This window comes from Rhinopithecus bieti, unplaced genomic scaffold (assembly GCF_001698545.2).
Source record: "Rhinopithecus bieti isolate Rb0 unplaced genomic scaffold, ASM169854v2 scaffold_6481, whole genome shotgun sequence".
NCBI lineage: Eukaryota > Metazoa > Chordata > Mammalia > Primates > Cercopithecidae > Rhinopithecus > Rhinopithecus bieti.
The window spans coordinates 3,871,333-3,890,688 of NW_016805314.1; the positions used below are offsets into that span (position 1 = coordinate 3,871,333).

The window sequence follows — 19,356 nt, forward strand, 5'->3', positions numbered from 1 at the left end:
GATGTCAACGCCAATCGACTCAGTTAGGTCAAAAATACATGTGGGTGGAGGTGACCAACAGGCAAGATACTGTGGAGTTTAAGCCCTAGTGAAAAACTTGCTGAACCATCTATACAAATAAATTCCATAGCAACATAAAACCATGCCAGGATTTACACGCTCAGGGCTGATAATGTAGTCACAGAGCTTTCCAGCAAGAGAAACTGGAAGCCACAGCCAATGTGTGATATCCACAACTCATCCTGGCTGCTGTATTCACTGGGACTTCATTAAAATGGCAAGTTTCAGCCTTGATTAGATTAAGATGCACAGATCCTGCAAGCTTCCTAACTGGAGAAGAGGGACTATTTTGTTTCCTGCTTGTCTGCTGAAAAGTTAGGAGAAATTAACATTACAAGTAATGCTTCCTAGAACATTCCTTTAGAGTGACAAGAGAGAGCACTCTCCAGATATGTGGATTAGGAAACCTCCAAGACTCTCAACAAATCTTAGTAAACTGGGAGCTCGGTCACCATCCTCTCCCCAGCCCTCAGGACAAACACTAAGAACACACATACCCACACCAACAACTCAGGGATGCGGTCTAGGGATGTCACACAGCACGGGCTGCATGAATTATATGGAATACAAAGGGAAGACCAGCTAAATCTGAGTGATTACCTTATTACAGCCTTGTAAAAAGAAGTTATTACTCTCTTACTAAGAATCAAAATCCAGGATATTCAAACAGCCCAAAAGGCCACAAGGTAAGAGCCGTGTGTCCACTTCTGTTTTCAGCTTTAGTAGGAAACATAAAAATCTGACTTCAGATTTCTTCATGAGCTGAATGCCATTCTGAAGCAGGGTGTCTGCTCAATAAAGGCAGACTCATGAGTTCATGCTGAACTCATGTTCCTGACCTGGCCTACAACACATGTCTATCTCAGGTTAGGACCGGGGCTCAGACCCATTTGTACCAGAATTCTACTTGAGGCTTGAAGCAGTATTTCCTACACCCTAGTTCTCCCTGGCCACCACCCCAAATCCAAGCGCCTATGATGGTCTGTCTAGACCCTGGTCATCCCTGCATTGCTGCTTCCTTCCTCCATGTACTCTACACTCCAGGTTCCACAGTGAATCAGGCCCTACCCTCCACAGCCGACTCTCAGGGCACTCCCTGTGCTTCCTCTTTATAAACGTGGGCCGGCTGTCCTCCAGGCATACCAGTTCTCTCTCAGCCCTCCCAAAGGGAGGCTGCTTCATCCCTCAGTCAGAGGATGAGGAGCACAATTCCCAGACGCCCAGTGCCTTCCTGCCTTCACCCACTCAATGTTCACCCACCCAATGTTCACCGCATGTCTGCTTGGTTTCAGTTCCTTTTTAGGTGCTAGTGATGGGGAATAACAACCAAATTCATGCCCCTCAGGAAGCCTATACATAGTGTGTGGACCAAATAGTGCGCTGCCAAAAGTGCTCTGACACTGGAAGATAGTTAGAAGTGGGTCCAGTGAAGTGCGGGGAGTGTGGGCTGGCTGCTGGTTAAGACGCACACAGGCTGCTGTGGCACCTGCAGACGGCCTCCACCTCCACCTCCCTGTAGTGCTCCCGCCACCTGCCATTTGTGCTCTCTGCTACCTGGTTCCCAGTCTTCCTCTCCATTCCAAATCCCCGTAGAACTCCCCATGCAGATGAGCTACTGAATGCCCCAACTTTCTGCTTTCCTAACTTCACTGCTTCCAGTGAGCATCCCATCTGGACCCTGGGTCACCACTGCAGCCACGCCCTGGACCCTGTTGCCACACTGGAGATCAAAGAGTCCACTCATGACTGCCCTGCTGATCCTTCCAGTGATCTGGCTCCTGACTCCCTCACCCCATTCCGATTGTTCCATGGCTTCACTAAGCCCTCCAGACAGTCGAGTGCTTGCTTCCTTTTCTCCCAAACCAGGCCATCCTTGTTGTTGCCCCCTTTTCTATCTCAATGGCCTATTATCTGAGTCACTGTCCTGCCTGGAGCTTCTGGCCCTGCCTCTCTGTACTCCTGTGGCAGTGCCCAGTTAAACTGAAATAATCTGCTTATTACTTGACTGTCGCCCTGTGATTACAAGGCCACCAGCTATTGGGCAGACAGGAAAACAGATCATAGAATTTTGTAGCCTCCAAATTTGGGGTTTATATGAGCAATTAAAAATGTCATACAGGCCGGGGTGGTGGCTCATGCCTAATCCCAGCACTCTGGGAGGCTGAGGCGAGAAGATTGTTTGAGCTCAGGAGCAACACAGTGAGAACCTAACTCTACAAAAAATAAAAAATTAGCTAACTATTTGGGAGGATGAGGTGGGAGGGTCACGTGAACTTGGGAGACCGAGGCTGTAGTGAGCCATGATTGTTCCATTGCACTCCAGCCTGGGCATAGCCTTTGGCCTAAAAATCAAAAGTCAGGCACAGAAAGATATATATATATACCACATATTCTCACTCATATGCAAGAGTTTAAAAAAGGTAGGGTCATAGAAGCAGAGAGTAGAACTGTGGTTATTAGAAGCTGGGAAGGGTACAGAAAGGCCGGTTAACAAATATAAAATTACAGGAGGAGTATGTTAAAATGCTCAACAGCACTGTAGGGTGAATATAGTTAACAATAATTTACTGTCTATTTTCAAAGAGCTAGGACAGAGGATTTTGAAAGTTTCCAACACAAAGAAATGATAAATGTTTGAGGTGATGATTATGCTAATTACCCCAATTTGATCATTACGTGTTCTATACATGTATCAAAATACCACTCTCTATCCCATAAATATGTATAATTATTACACGTCAAATAAAAATAAAAGGAAAAATTTCAGAGAACAGACTAACTTAAATTATAGTTAGCAAATGTAGTCATCAGCTTTTCAAAGCTGAAAATCATGAAAATCTAATTTGAACCATGGTTTCAACAAACCCAGAATGCAGACATACAAGGGAAAGGTGAAGGGGGAAGTATTAAAATGCTAGAAGAGGCCCTGGTAATCTTACTACACTATAAAGTATATCTATGCTTTTCCTTTGATTGATGATCTGAACACCCATATGTAAAATCCTGCATATAGTTTACTCATTGATTAATGCTCTTTTTCACATACACGTACAGGAGCTAACGACAGTGGGGAAAGTGAGGAAATGCAGGTGAAGCAGCTGATTGTACCTCCCAGGTGCATCACCTGAAAGCATTCCCAGCCTGTCTGATGACGCCTTCTCCTGGGCCGCGCACTGTGTCGGGCGCCCTCAGAGCCAGTGCGGCGGACGCGCTGTGGAGGTGAGAGGTGCGAAGCTATCTAAAACAAGGCGACAGCCCTCACCTCTTGCTTCTGGCTCCAGACAGCAGTAAGCAGAATGTTAGTTTGACTGGTTTGTTATGTGAAATGTTCCCCCTCCTTGGAAAATTACACCTAAAGAAAACTGAGCAGAAACTTCCACGGAACTCAGACTAAATTACTGGTAGCTATATGGAGATCCAGAGGGACCCACTGGTACCAGCCGTTGATAGTGAATGAGCTCTATAAAGACCTCTTCCCCGCTGCGGGGCTTTTGCCATGGCATTCAACATTCTACTTTCCAACTGCAGACTTGCTTTAAAAAGATTTAGTTACAACAAACTCTAAGGTAGCAAATTCTATCAGGCCATTTATCAGCCCCTTGAAAATAAATCTTTAAAAAAATGATGCAATGATAGAAATTAATTGCCAAAGTCACTCCCCCACGCCATACAAGTCTGAAGAACTGCCCATTTCCAAGGAGTCTTGTCATCTGTACACTTGATTCCACATTGTGCAATTTCATCTTAATTCCTAGTTTCTTCCTTAAAATTTCTGCACTTAAAAGTCTCAGCTCTTTATCAAAATTAACTTTCTTTTTGCCTAGAAATTAACAGTGAATTTCTAGTGACTGCTCCTCTATACAGTGTAATACAACAAGCATATGATATTCTTCATGCTCCTTCAGGAACAGCAAACTGTCAGCAAGTGCAGTCACTGCTGAGATGATCCAATGATGAATCTAACCATTTTCTTTTAAACTTGTGTGCAAAATAAAGGTTTGTTACATTGCTTAGTATCTTAAAAACCTGCTAATTTTTCTGGCACCCACCGAAAGCTCACTAAATCCTACTTAACCCTAAACCAATCTGGAAAAAAAAAAAAAGAAGTCCAGCATACATCAGAAATGAGGTAAACTGTTCAGTTGCCTAACGTGAGGAAAAGATTTACCTGGCAATGTCTGGGTGTGAATCTATCAGAGTGCTGACAAATCGAAAGAACAGGGAGCCCTTCCATTTCACAAATTCCTCCTGTACAGAGAAAAGCCGGCACGTTTCAGAGTGTGTCATCATGGGCAAGCCTCATTGTTCCCAGCCACACTCCCCCCACCACACGGTCTGTCCCCAGCACACTGGCTCAGTGCACAGGCACACACTTCCAAACCGTCAGAATGTAGTGCGGAGAAGTGCATGCACAGAACATCACCCTTCTACTTCAGGAGAAAAATGACTCAAAGCACATGGCACTAGAGGGATGGTGCCACCCTCTATATAATATAAATACAGTTCGTAATATATGAAAAGATGAGCATACAGAACACACCAGGGCAGACATACAACCTAAGTGAAAGGCCTTCCCTTCAAAAATCAAGTATTATGTTCTCCCCATTATAGGCCAAACACAGACCCTCAAAGTGTATAAAAATATCTAATGCTCTGAAGAGCTCTATAGTTCACTACGTTCTTCTGCACACGGAAACATCCCACTAGACTCGCAGAGCCCAGCGCAAACACCATGATCCCCATTTTATGAAGGAAGAAGTTAGAGCTCAGAAATGTGGACTTGTCCAAATTAAAAAAGAATAACAGAATTCAAACTAGAACTACCTGTCCACTGAATCTGCTTTTCTCTACATGGTACTTATTTTCAAAATGAAACTTCACACTGCTTGACAGGATGTCTGAACAAAGTCCCAAAACGAACATTCACAAGTAACACTGTTTATAAGAGGTTGTGCTGAACATCAGAAGAGTAATACTCCAGACCAGAGATGACACAACTATTTTTGGATTCTACTACAAAGCAAGTACATTTCCTATGTTACTCAAATACTCCCTTAAACCAGAAGCAACGGTGGAGGGGAAAGGACAGGTTGAACCCTCCTACGCACCTGCAAGAGATTAGTAAGCAAGATGAGTGTCTGCTTCCGGATGAATGGGTCAGAATCCTTCAGACACATGGAGATGTTGGGAATATACTTGTCCACCATGATGGTGTAGCGAATGCAAAGATCGCACATCACAATGATGACGTTGTTGCGGACAGCCACGTCCTCACACACCTCGAGCTCTCGCACCAGGGCTGGGATGCTCTTCTTTGCCAGATCCTCATGCTGTAAGCACAGCTTACCTGGCACAGAAGACAGGAAGATGTCTCAACTGTATTCTAAATCCTAATTCCATTCCTGAATTTTCTCCAGATACATCTTGCTAATGGCTTCTATTTAATCAAAGTTAAAACATCATGCCCACAATCACAAACAACAAAAAACTAAAGGCAGACAGACCCATCTTGAATATTCGAATAAAAATACCTTAAGGAGAAATAAACTCCCCCAGGAGTTATATACTACGGGATGTTCCTTTACACTCATAAAATCATCTTCCTTTTAAAGTCAGCATTTGAATTTCGCAGTTATCCACTTACCTGGAGAATGATCAGCAAAGCCTGAGATAGGAAACATTTTACTCCCGATTATACATATCCTCTACAGATGCTAAATACCCCATGCTGAATGTGAAATCTGAGCTAGGTAAATAGGAAACAATGCATGTCCCCTTTCTTTCTTGTTCACAGTTGAAAAGCCTGCTGAGTTTTGTTTGTAGGTTTCTTTTGTGCCTGGAAAATGTTTTGCAATTCTTACATATTTGAAAATTAATATTACAAAAAAATGAATAACTTATGTAGCATGAAATATACACTCACACTAAAGGGAAAAAAAAATTCCCAGCATAGAGGTCGGTGTTTTCAAGATTAAAAATAGTTTGAGTTCATGGAGAAATATGTAAATAGTCATCTACCCAGTTCTGGAAAGTATTAAATAAACCATTTCCTTTTATGGAAAATTTATTTCTTCATTTCCAGAACTCAGTGCAGCGTCTGGCACAGTTCTTGATGAATAGACTTCGTGGTGCTGCATTATGAGTATAAAAAAATTGCAGGAGTATTAAAGTCAAGTGAAGGTCTTGAAAAAAATTACAGAAACAGGGATAATTGTAATAAATTAACATAGCCATACTAAAAAGCAAAAGCTCCCTCTAGACCCTCTAGAGAGTACCTGAGTCTTGCCGTCTCGGGGTGTTGTCAGCCTGAGGGCTCTCATGACCAGCACGTGGTTAGGCAGAGCTGAGCACTCAGATCAGAGTCACCTCTAGGAACCGTATGGCCGAGAGCAGACACAGACAGGCTCGGCAGCCCGACACCCTCCCATGGCTGGGCTTACTTAAGACAACAGCTACACAGAGAACCTGATGTCAAGCCCTATTCTCCCACGTTTCTCTTACCTAAGGTAATGATGGCATGTGCTCTAATCACAGAGGGCATGACGGAACCTCTGCCCTGGGAGGGTGGCTGAGAGGCTGGGGCAGCACTGCTGCCTTGAGATGATGGCACTGCAAGGAAGGGAGAGAAAGTCACTGACAGAACCTTGAACCGGCATGCATGGTACAGAGTATGATTTCAAATGCCTTACAATGGTCAGCATCAGCAGGCGAAGCCAGGACGGACTGAATCAGAAGGAAGACACGCTTCTCCACCCTGGCTGGACACAGCTGGGCTATATCCCCTAATGTAAAAATGTACTTCACCTACAAAGATAATTGGTTTGACAGTAAAAATAAGGCAAAAGAAAAGTGAACTCTAGCTAGATTAAGGACATGTCAATGGAGTATTTCCCGTATCCCCCAAATTTAAGACAGTGTTACTATTTTTTTGTTTCATAAAAATACCTGGCTATTGTAAAAACTTAAGTCACTACGTAATGAAACTTATCCAAAATTAGGGCAACCATATAATTTTATCACCTAAATCTAGACAAATCTGCAAGTAAAAGGGGGTGCTATTACTAATTATATTGTGAAAAACAGGTGTACACCAGGGTTATTGTGGGTGAACTGGGATACAGAATCACCTACCTATAATCCTCCCACCCAGATACATCATTATGGTTTTTGTGTATAACTTTTTCAAAGTATTTCTATAGTCACATGGCTTTATGTTTACTTTTCTTATACACTTACCAATTAGAGTATTTTGAAGTCTGCAATGATTACTTTGAATATTAGGCATCATTTCATGTCAATAGATATGACACATATCTTTAATGACTACATAAGTATGCCATTTTAAAACTAGGACTGTCATCATAACTTCCTGCACTACTTCAGTATTAACGAACACTGACGCTGTTTCGCTTTGCTAATGTTTCCATCTGCTCTGGTAAACACCTGTGTATCCTTAGACACTTCTCTTTCCTCAGAAGTAAAATCCAGGGTAAAGGGAGTGCATTCGGCCATTTGCACATGCTGAAACATATTTTCCTCAGAAGTAAAATCCAGGGTAAAGAGTGTGTTACGCTATTTCACATTCTGAAACATATTTTCAAGTTGCCCTCCAGATTATTTCTCCATGTAGACCCCATTCAAAACCTACTCCCGGCTGCCATGCTGTTTATTCATAACATTCAGTTTAACAACTAAGTAACACTGTTCTCTTTTAATTTACGCCCCAAATGGAGGGATGATGCTGAATAGTAAAATGTCAAATAAAAGCTTATACTAGGGTAAGAAAGCCAATAACAAAGTATATGAGTTTAAAAGAATCTTGAAATACCGTTATCTCTTCATTAAAAAATATTTAAATTCTATTTAAAGACGCAAGAATGAAACTATGTATATAGGGCAAAACCTCTTCATATATATTTTGACTGAAGAGTAGATTTTGATGACGCAGTTAACAGTTGAAAAACATGTGGGGGATAGGGGTGGGGACAGGACTCACTAACCACAGTGAGCATCTTCCTTAGTGTGGGCAGGAGTGAGAAGAGCAAGACCCTCCAGAAACCCTGGGCCAAGCCTGTGCTACACTCCCCGGCCCTCTCCTAAAGCATCCAGTTCCCATACTGAGGCTGTTACTGAACACGTGCACAGTAGTGCTTCAGGCGCAACGGTCTTCACTTTGAACAAATCTACACTTGGTCTGTGATCACTGGGAATGAGGAGAGCTAGGCTAACAAGCAGAAACTGAACACAGAAAAGATGTGCTCTACTAATTTAAATACATGAGAAAAACGGCCAGTTTTGGTTAAATGATGACCTGTACTGAATGGCATCAAAAAGCAGCTCATTATTTCCTTTACTGGACAGAGTCAGATGTTGGAACCAGAATTACTGCCATACATCTTGTCCCCAGTCAGCCACTGAAATCAGCCAACTGTCCCGTCCTGGCTCACAGGAATCTGTGAGCTGTTTACAGTTTCTAAAGCAGGGGTGCCATGGAAAACAATCTTGGGGCTCCAAGGTCATCTGTGTTTTGAATTGTCAAATCTTTATTTCAGTCATTACTTTGCAATTGCTCAGCACTATTCCCCCATTCTACTGTCAGCTGTTCAAACTGCTCAGAAGTCATGTTAAATTTTTTAAAAAGCAAACACACAAACCGAAAAGAGTATACTCACATTATTATTTCTTACCTTGTATTTCTAAGCTTGACTATACCAACCTTACAACACACAGTGTTTTCCCTACTGAAATCAGGCTTCTCATAAGATTGAACTAGATTAAGTATATACCACTGAGTTTCCCCCTCCGATAATAAGTATATAAGAAACAAATGAATAGGTTATCAAAAAATATCTTCTAAAAAGAGAGAGTAAGCTCTAGGCTAAGACAGCCCTTTTGTTAAAAGCATTTAAAGTGTACATTACAAAGTCATCTTTAACAAAACCTCACTGATAAAATGGAAGCGTAAAGAATGTTTAGGAAAAGCAGTCACTTACCAACAGGTCTTCGTCCATATTCCCTGTTCCATTCTCCTTCAGAACGATGTTGGAGAGGTGGTGCTCACAGGTGGAGAGGACATCCCCACACACCTGCTTCAGCAATTCCTACGGCAAGTCAAAAGTCATCTCTGAAGGGCCCCGCCCATCTCCCAGACGACCCATGAAACACCATGTTCTCAGAAGAAACTGATCTTCAAATGGATAGGCTGTAGGGGTGCTTTCTATCCTTCTTCTTTCCCACAAGTTGCCCAAACCACAATGACATGCATTCAGAAATCCAGCCATGAGTTCTGGCTCAGTGGAATTTATAAACAACAGTGTGTATATCATCTTTCTTTCTACATTTGCCCTATAAGAGCAAAAGGCCAAATATTTATAATGACCCCAAGCAGTAATTTATAAGAGGTCTATAATAGTAGTGCTCCTCCAAAAATACAGAAGTAAGTTGTAGTTTTGCTGGCATATACAGATGATGAATTAACTACTGTGATAAACATTTTTTAAAGACATAAAATAAAGAGTTGCTATTCTTCTGAAATTTATTCATTAGGAACAAGTTTTCCATGTCTCTTACTGATTACAATAACTTCAAGGGGTCACCTCTAGTGCACATTGGACTGTTCCTCTACGTGAAGGGAGAGAGAGCTCCCAACAACATTCTAGAATTCCTGGACCTCATTTTCTGAAGGAAACCATTCCAAAACACCTAGGTTGAGCTAAGTGCTTCATCCCCTTGCTTCCATGTTACCCGATGCCGATTTTTATTTTAGGAATGATTACCTTATGCTGAAATTATCTGCTGATGTGCATACACCCACCCTACTCCTCTGCAGTGCCTTAGGAAGGGACCTGTGTTAACCATTATTCACTGCCTAGCAGCCCACAGCCTGGCACTACGAGCAATGCTTTTAGCCTGACTTGCCCTAATGTGTCTTGAAACTATTGCCTTTATTACTTTTTCAATAATTATTACACTTAAAATTTTAACAGATTGCACAACCTGGACCACAACATTGGCCCACAGAGTTTCTGCAATTCTTATGCTTGATCCCGATGAGGCCAGAACCTGGGTAGTATGACTAGTAAGTTTCGGGATCACAGAATCTGGGAAAGCCGACAAGGCCACCCAATCCTGGCATTCTCTCCACATGGCAGCTTGTTCCAAGTTCTTGTCCAGCTTCTCCTGAATACCTCTAATAACAAGGGACATGCTCTGGGACAAGCCCTCCATTTTAGGCAGACCTCAGTAAGTTTTCTCTTCAGTCACCAAAATTTATAATTTCCATTCATTGGTCCAGATAGGTTGTCTGGGAATACGAAATAAATCCAATTCTTTTATTTGAAAGTCCTTCATAAATTTGAACTTAGCTAGGCAGCCTCCCGTCCCCAACCCCTCCCTTCTCCACGCTAGAGACTCCAGGCCTTCTGCAGTTCCTTACGCAGCGTGCTTTGTGGTGCCCTTATTTAGCTGCTGTCCTCTAGTTATATTCAATTTCATCAACACTGCTCTGTAACTTTGTCACTGACAATGAATCACAGAATGTGTCAACTTAGATTTAGCCAGGACACAGGACCACTGCTCCTCTTGTTCTAGACACTATTTCTACTAATACAGTCCAAGATCTCATCGATTTTTTAATGACAGCCACAAAACACATAACAAAAATGCCCAAAGACAACAGTCCTTTCATATATATACTGCTGCTGAGCTATATCTTTGGGTAATCTGTTGCTCTCAGTAAAATAAATGATATTCACTTACAGAGAAAAGAAAAGGAGAAGTGTGTTTAGAGGAAACAAGTGGGTCACATGGATTGAAAATATCCTAACATTCCAGAAAATCTCAGGGCCTTGCTCCTGTCAACCACCAAGTGAGGCTGTGTCGGCAGATTAAAACCGTGGGGCTGTGTCGGCAGATTAAATCCGTGGCAGTCTTTGCTAATGCAGTAGTAACCCCACCTGTTTCCAGCTCTCAGTGTCTAACCTGAAGACAGTTCCTTGCCTTCCTCATAGGCTCTCATGACAATGTAACCACCGTCCTAATGGCCCTGGGCCAGCAGCAAGCGGCAGATGACTTCCTAGGCCCTGACTGCGCGCTGTACACATGATTCTTTTTCCAACCAGTGCTGGTGAAAAGAAAATTAGGAAAAAGTCAGAGGCCTTAGTTCTAGTCCCAGTTCTGGCGGTAGTAAGTTGTGTACCTGAGCCTGGAAGACTTGCAGTTTCATAATCTGTTACGTAAATTCCTCCCTGATCACTCTTTCCTCAGTCTTACCATGCCTGTAATCCTAGCACTTTGGGAGGCTGAAGCAGGTGATCACTTGAGATCAGGAGTTTGAGACCAGTCTGGCCAGCATGGTAAAACCCTGTCTCTACTAAAAATACAAAAATTAGCTGGGCCTGATGGCATCTGCCCGTAATCCCAGTTACTCAGGAGGCTGAGGCACAAGACTTGCTCGAACCCAGGAGGCGGAGGTTGTGGTGAGCTGAGATTGTGCCACTGTACGTCAGCCTGGGGGACAGAGCAAAACTCCATCTCAAAATAAAATAAAAGTTTTCATATAATTTCTTGGGTCTTGAGAAAAAGGGTTAGAAAAATCAAATAATTCAAGTATCCCTTTCACCAATAAAAGAGCCTAAAGATACCAAAAAAACACCAGACATCATTTCATAAGAAATAGGTCAACAGTCTTAAGTCCCAAGCAAAAAAGTTACACTCATTGTTTTAATTGATCTGTCAGAAGTAGAAAATGTAACATCTTAAGGAAGGGTTTTCTCTTATGAACTTGGTCAAGAAAAGGAAGCATAGGAAGGTAGTTGGGGAGATCAGCTGAAGCCATCATCTTCTTTTATTCTGGAAAACTTAAATATATTCCAGCAATTATTTAATTTTTGTTTTCTGTAGCCATTATTAATAACCCCAGCTCTAAATTTCTTCGTCAGGATTGTACTAAGAGTGTATCTCCTGATAAAAACAGAATAAATATATGGTAATAAAATGATTTCTTCAGAGTTACTGGTATGCATACCTTTTAAGGAATCAAAGTAACTCTCTGCCTCATATAAATCGCTGATTTGGATTTGTGTTTATGCATATATAAAAACATTAGCTGTGGGCTGTAGGCAACTTTGGGGACATGATACCAACAAGAGATATTTGAGTAGTGTAACCTCATAGTAACAGGACAGGCATGTCCAAGATTATGATTTATCAAAAGGTCAGAAAACTGTTCTGGAGGGAACTTCCTGCTTAAGTGGAAAATTGCCTATAAGTGTTCTTGGAATGAGAGTGGAAGTCAAGGAGAAAGATAACCTTGCAGAATTCTCACCAGGAAATGACAGACAATCAACAGGAGTGCCTACCTAAAGACACTTGTCCCTGCGATCAAGGTGGTGATCATCTAAGGGAGTCATTTCTCTTCAGCAGCTAAATCTTCTTGGGGAATGTCAATTGCCAGTTCTGTAAACCTTGCCTCGTCGTGGCAATAGCTGCTGGGGACATCCTTACATGTCCTCTTATTTATAGAACATGCTCCTCAAACTTCAAAGCACAGTAACACCCTAAGCACAAACAAGTCAGAAATGTATCAGGGAAAGTCTGGCCATACCTGCTCCTCTGCTGGTGTCTCTGCAGATGCTCTACAAAGCCTCTGCAAAGCGTCAACAGCTGAACTGATCACTTCTAGAGACCACTGAAATCCATTCAGCTTACGCTTGACAGCATCTGTGAAGGAGGTCAAAACCCCTGAAGTTCAACTGCTTAAATATATTCAGGTACACACACACACACACACACACACACACACACACACACCCCTGAAATGAACAGCAATGCATTTTCAAGTAAGACTCTCCAGCGGACACTCACCAGTCACTTTGTCCCGGGTGCTCTTAGGAAGATGCTTTGCAATATGCCCAATCACACACAGAATATGTCCTAAGGTGTTTGAATTGGGATTCTGCTGACTAGAGAAAGGGCAGGAGAAATATCAAGGGAGAAGCAAGTTAAACACTGCTGCCAACAAAGGCCTTTCTTCTGGATTATCAACACTGGAGGAAGCAGGATAGGTAGCATGGCTTAGGAGTCAAGCGGTGGGAACAAGGCACTTACTGTACTTGGACAAGGGGAAATGGGTTAAACATGATTCTTATTTTTTCATGCTTGTTTTTATACCAGGTTTCAAGCAGAAGGTCTCTGTATATGAATAGCTATGAAAAAGGCCCACTTCCTTAAGCCTTGGGCTTTGTTTCTAAGACTCTTCAGTGTCATTAGTGGTCAAATCGGAAGATACAAACCTGCTGATTTTCTCCCAGGACTGTATTACTCTGCTGTAGTCCAGCCTGGGTGAGGAGCCAGCAATCTTGGAAAGCAGCATCCAGGCAGGTGCCGAATGTTCCGTGCCAGTGTGAGATATTATATTGTTTATAAAAGTGGATGAGAATTTTTCTTTCTTGGACCAGATATGAAAAGCCTTATTTAAATATCGGCTAGAAAAAAAAAAAAAAGATAGAAAAGCAGAATTACAAGTGTAAATATACAAAACAATTCAGATCAGCGCCTCACGGAAAGGGTATCAACTTCTGCTGCTCCAGGACTCATGTGGCACATGAAACTTTCACAGACTTTCCTAATTAGTGGCATGTCTGATACCAAACTAGGTATCTTTTAAATTTTTATTATTCTATAATCAGTTATATTCATTTTTCCCCTCGTAAAATATTTCTTAAAGCAAAGAATAAAATTTCACAATTCATTTGAGACTCTTCTCCTCCTCTCCTCCAAAATTTCTACATAACTGCATGGGGTCAGTTACAGATATATTCAGAGCTCATACAGTTATAGCGACAAAAATTAGTAACACCATCCTTTTTCCAGTGGAAGGATTGTAAATGACAACCCAACAATTAAATATGATGTTAAATGAGCTAAAATATGCAATAACTTAATACCACTCAGAAATAGATATTTCAAACAGTGCTTCTGATGTACTAAAGTGTTTTACTACTATTTTTTGAGACAGGGTCACACTCCGTCACCCAAGCTGGATCACAGTAGTATGATCACAGCTCTCTGCGTAGCTTCCACCTCCTGGGTTCAATCAATCCTCTTCCTTCAGCCTCCAGAGCAGCTGAGACTACAGGCATGGTCATCATCCCTGGCTAATCTTTTTCCCTTCTTTCTTCTCTTTCTCTCTTTCTTTTCTCTCTATCTCTCTTTCTTTCGAGACAGGGTCTCGCTATGTTGCCTAGACTGGTCTTGAACTTCTGGGCTCAAGCCATCCTTCTGTCTTGGCCTTCCAAAGTACTGAGATTATAGTTGTGAGCCACTGTGCCTGGCCGTCACTGTTGTTTTAGAACTATCTCTTATTTTACTTCTTCCCATGTCACTGAATGGGATCATGACTCATGAGACAATGCCATATTATATATTTAAATGAAGAGAAAAATACACTTCTTCTCTTGATTAATTTTTCTTCAGACTTCTGGGAAAACACATACACATACATACACACACGCAAACATCGGGAATTCCTCATTAAATTGTTTTTAAAAGGGAAATTCTCAGAGCATACAGAACAGGGTAACTATAACAAAATAAACACATCTATATGCCATCATAAGCATATGCATATAAATGAAGTTTTGTTAATATACCAGCTATTAAAAATCCATCCACAGATGTCGAATCTTACTACAGTTAGCTTACAACATGATTTATGTCTGACTTATGTCCAAATACCACAAGATATAAGCAATGAACAAATATTTTAAAATTTATTTTAAAATAATTATATAAAATATTAAGTAATGTTCATTATATGTAGCCAACAGAATGGGGAAAAATTCTCTGAACTTGCAGAGTTCAGAAAACTTGCAGAAATCTTAAACTTGGCTCCTCTTTGACAACTCCCAGCCCTCCACTCCCACCCAGCCTCCCAGCCCAGCCGAGGGCCACAGCCATTCCCCACCTGGGCAGACTGTGACCCAACACACTAACCTCTAATCTTAGTACCAAAACCAACGGCATGCTTCAGGCCCATCTCCATGGCCTCCACCAGAGGTTACTGGCTACTCCTTTTGCGCTGAGACTCTGGTCCACCAGCTGGATCTCTTTTCATCTCCTTTAACTAATTCCTGTCTTCTAATAACTAATTGCTGATTTGAAAAGCTCTATTCTTGGTCCTCTTATCTCCAACCTAACTCTGGGTGACCTCATGCATTACCAAGAGCTCCCAACTGCGATGTGATAAAGCATTCCAAGTCGAAGCTGGGCTTCCATCACTCCCTCCGTCCTCGACCTGCCTGACCTCTGCTCTCCACACCTATTGATCTAGGCATTTTCCTGAGATTTGGTAGAGCCTTCTGGCCTGAGCTTTCGCATGACTATGTCCTTCCTGGCAACCCTCACTATTCTGGCTGCTTAATTCCTACACATTCACAAATATTCTGCCCATGCCACTACTTCTGGGAAGCCAGCCTAAGCTAGAAGAAGAAAGAAGAAGGACAGGAAGAGGAAAAAGAGGAAGAAATAATCACCAAAATGCCATGTGCCCTTCCTCTGTTTCTCCCTTTCCACTAAAATTGTGACTTGCTTTTGTCTATTTCACCAGACCATCTGGAGTAGAGGAAGTGCATGGAACTATTCTGTGAATCTCCAGCACTTAGAACCAGTCCTGGAAAATGAAGTCCTCAAAATATGTTTGTTCAATTGAATCAACTATTTCCTCTTCCATTTCCTCCAAACCTCAAGCTCAGCTTTCATCACCTCTACCACTCCCTCCTATAGGGCCTTTACAGAGGTGATGAAGTTAAAATGTGGCTGTTAGGGTGGGCCCTAACCCAAGTTCAACGTGAGAGAAGAAGCCAGCTTCCTGGATCAAGTGGGGACTTGGAGAACTTTTCTGTCTAGCTAGAGGATTGGAAATGTACCAATCAGCACTGTGTCTAGCTAAAGGATTGTAAATGCACCAATCAACACTCTGTAAAAATGTACCAATCAGCACTCTGTGTCTAGCTAAAGGATTATAAATGCACCAATCAGCACTCTGTAAAAACACACTGATCAGCACTCTGTCTAGCTAAAGGACTGTAAACGCACCAATCAGCACTCTGTAAAAACGTACTGATCAGCATGCTGTGTCTAGCTAAAGGATTGTAAATGCACCAATCAGCACTCTGTAAAAACGCACCCATCAGCACTCTGTGTCTAGCTAAAGGATTGTAAACGCACCAATCAGCATGCTGTGTCTAGCTAAAGGATTGTAAATGCACCAGTCAGTACTCTGTAAAATGGACCAATCAGCGCTCTGTAACATGGACCAATCAGCAGGACACAGGTGGGGCCAAATGAGGGAATAAAAGCTGGCCACCCGAGCGAGCAGCAGCAACCTGCTTGGGTCACCTTCCATGCTGTGGAAGCTTGGTTCTTTCGCTCTTCACAATAAATCTTGCTGCTGCTCACTCTTTGGGTCTGCACTGCCTTTATTAGCTGTAACACTCAACGCGAGGGTATGCGGCTCCATTCCTGAAGTTAGTGAGATCACAAACCCACCAGGAGGAACAAACAACTCTGGACGTGCCACCTTTAAGAGCTGTAACACTCACTGCGAAGGTCTGCGGCCTCACTCCTGAAGTCAGCGAGACTATGAACCCACCAAAAGGAAGAAACTCCAGGCACATCTGAACATCTGAAGGAACAAACTCAGAACACACCATCTTTAAGAGCTGTAACACTCACCGCGAAGGTTCGCGGCTTTATTCTTGAAGTCAGCAAGACCAAGAACTCACCAAAAGGAATAAATTCCAGACACAAAGGGTGTCCTTGTAAGAAGAAATGCTGACACAGAATGAGACACCAGGGATGTGTGTGAGGACACAGCCAAGGAGAGAGGCCTCAGGAGAAATCCACTGTCCTGGCACCTTGATCTCAAATTTCTACCCTCCACAACTGTGAGAAAATAAATTTCTGTTATTCAAGCCACCTGCTCTGTGGTGTTTTGTTATGGTGGCCCTAGCAAATTAATACAAAGAGCTATATCAATTAAAACTTTAGACTAAAAAATGCCTATACAGAACTGTGCCCTTTAAAAAATACTAACACATTCTGGACAGTCTGGTTTGAATGTATACTGAATAAGGCATTTGTAGTTGCATCGCCCATTTCATCATTAATATTATTTATTTGTACCTTTTTTCTTGTCATATCTCGGCAGAAGTTTATCTTTTCCATAAGCCTTTTCAAAGACTCAGTTTTCTTTCCCAGTTTTAAATTTCCAGTCTTAATTTTAGCATTTCTTTTCCTTAAGTTTATTCAATGACGTTTTGTAACTTCTTAAATTGAACCTTTAGCTCCTCAGTTTTCAGTCCTTTCCTTTTCTAATACACATTTAACATTACATATTTCCTCCTAAGTACTCCATTAAATGCATTCTACCAGTTTTGGCACATATTGTTCCAAAAATCTTCCAATTCACTGGTCTTTGACCTTGGAGTTATTTAGAAGTATCTTTTTTAATTCTTCAAATACTCTTTTTTGAGGTTTTCCTCTACTACTTATTATATAATGCTCAGAGAACATTATCCTGTTAATATAGAATTGTTGATATTTAAGACTGACTCTATGAAATAGTACATAATCAATTTTTATAAATGGTTCACATAAACTTAGAAATATGTGCTTCTGTTGGGCATGGGGTTTTATACGTATTCTTTAGGAACACATACCTCTTCCAGGTATAATTCCTTTATAAGTAACTTTCTTTACAACTGATGACATTTTCCTTAAATTCTATTTGACTCTATTTTAAATTCTGTTCTATCTGATACAGCCTTCTTTTCGCATTATTTTCTAGTAACCTTTTCTTACTTTCAGCATTTCTGGTAGTTTTATTTTAGGTGTGGCTCTTATAAACAGTACGTAGTTGGATTTTGGTTTTTATATCCAAAGATTTTGTCCACTAACTGTTAAATGTAAGTCATTGACATTTATAGAGATTACTGACCTATTGGATTAATTCACCCCTTTATTTTATGATTTCAATATACCATGCTTTTTATTTCCTTCTCATTTTTTAACCTCGCTTCTGTTCTGCCTTTTCTTGCACTGAACTGTCTTCAGTGTTACTTCCCTTCTGCTGGCTCAGAAGTTACATACGACCATCCCTGGTTGTCTGCAGTGTTGACTCGAGTTTAATACTAATGAGCATCTCTAGTCTCCTATCCAATGCTAGAAATGCAAGTAAATGCACCCTCCAGCTCATCCTACATACTATTTTATATTTTAGCTTCACCTGGCTTTCAGTCATCCCAATTAGTCATCCTCGTATCATTGTTGTTACTGATTTGTAATGGCTATGCTTCATTTAGATTTATCTATGTGTTTATCAATTTCTTAGCAACCTTTCCTTCTCATATGCCATTCCTCCCTTCTGAATTCAGTTTCCATCCTTCTGAGGTACATTCTTTTTGTTTTATTTTTTTGAGACAAGGTCTTGCTCTGTCACCCAGCCTGGAGTGCAGTGGTGCAATTACGGCTCACTGCAGCCTCCACCTCCTGGGCTGAAGGGATCCTCCCACCACAGCCTCCCAAGTGGCTGGGACTACAGGCGTGCGCCACCACAAATGGCTATTTTTTTTTTTTTTTGTAGAGACAAGGTCTCACCACATTGCCAGGGATGATCTCAAACTCCTGGCCTTAAGCAGTTCTCCCGCCTCAGCCTCCCAGAGTGCTGGGATTATAGCCTGGCCTGAAGTACATCCTTCATAGATGGCCCTTTAGTGGAGGGGTAGTGGCAATAAACACCCTTGGTTTTCCACTAGTCTCAGTATGGCTTTATTTTACCCTATATGTTGAATAATCTGGCTGGGTGTAAGATTTAAACTTGATGTGAATTATGTGAATGAGTTTTGAAATGTTTTTTTGAGACAGTTTTTTTGAAATGTTTTTGAGACATTTAGAATTGTCGACTGCTTGTTTTGCTTGAAATCCTCACTCCCTGTTTCCATTTGAATCATTTTCTCATAGTTGTTCCTCTACCTCTTCATACTTTTTAAGTCTTTTTAACATGGCTATCTTCCACTGTTGAAGCCTTCAATGCACATCTTCTGCAAGGTTCCTCTTCTAAGCTTGCATTTTTTCTTACTCATTTTATAATCTCCTTAAGCAGTTCCATCCACAACCTGATTCCAGGTTTCATAATAAGCCCATGTTTCTTTGTTTGTTTTAATGTCTCCTTAAAGACCTCTGAAATAAACGAATACCAAAAAGAAGACAAAATTTTAAGCAACACTAGAAAATAAG

The 19,356-nt window shown here is 41.5% G+C and overlaps 1 protein-coding gene across 2 annotated transcripts in view; it reads right to left on the reverse strand.

The window, feature by feature from the left end:
- The window catches only part of NCAPD3 (non-SMC condensin II complex subunit D3), a 67,432-nt gene that overhangs the window by 15,495 nt on the left and 32,581 nt on the right, over positions 1–19,356 (reverse strand). For both annotated transcript variants that reach the window (XM_017872168.1, XM_017872167.1), the window contains 8 exons: positions 13,353–13,544; positions 12,925–13,022; positions 12,665–12,780; positions 9,054–9,161; positions 6,750–6,864; positions 6,562–6,669; positions 5,169–5,407; positions 4,229–4,308 (listed from right to left, as the gene is read on the reverse strand). In XM_017872168.1, coding sequence (XP_017727657.1) covers positions 4,229–4,308; positions 5,169–5,407; positions 6,562–6,669; positions 6,750–6,864; positions 9,054–9,161; positions 12,665–12,780; positions 12,925–13,022; positions 13,353–13,544 — 1,056 coding nt within the window. The remainder of the gene's footprint in view (positions 1–4,228; positions 4,309–5,168; positions 5,408–6,561; positions 6,670–6,749; positions 6,865–9,053; positions 9,162–12,664; positions 12,781–12,924; positions 13,023–13,352; positions 13,545–19,356) is intronic.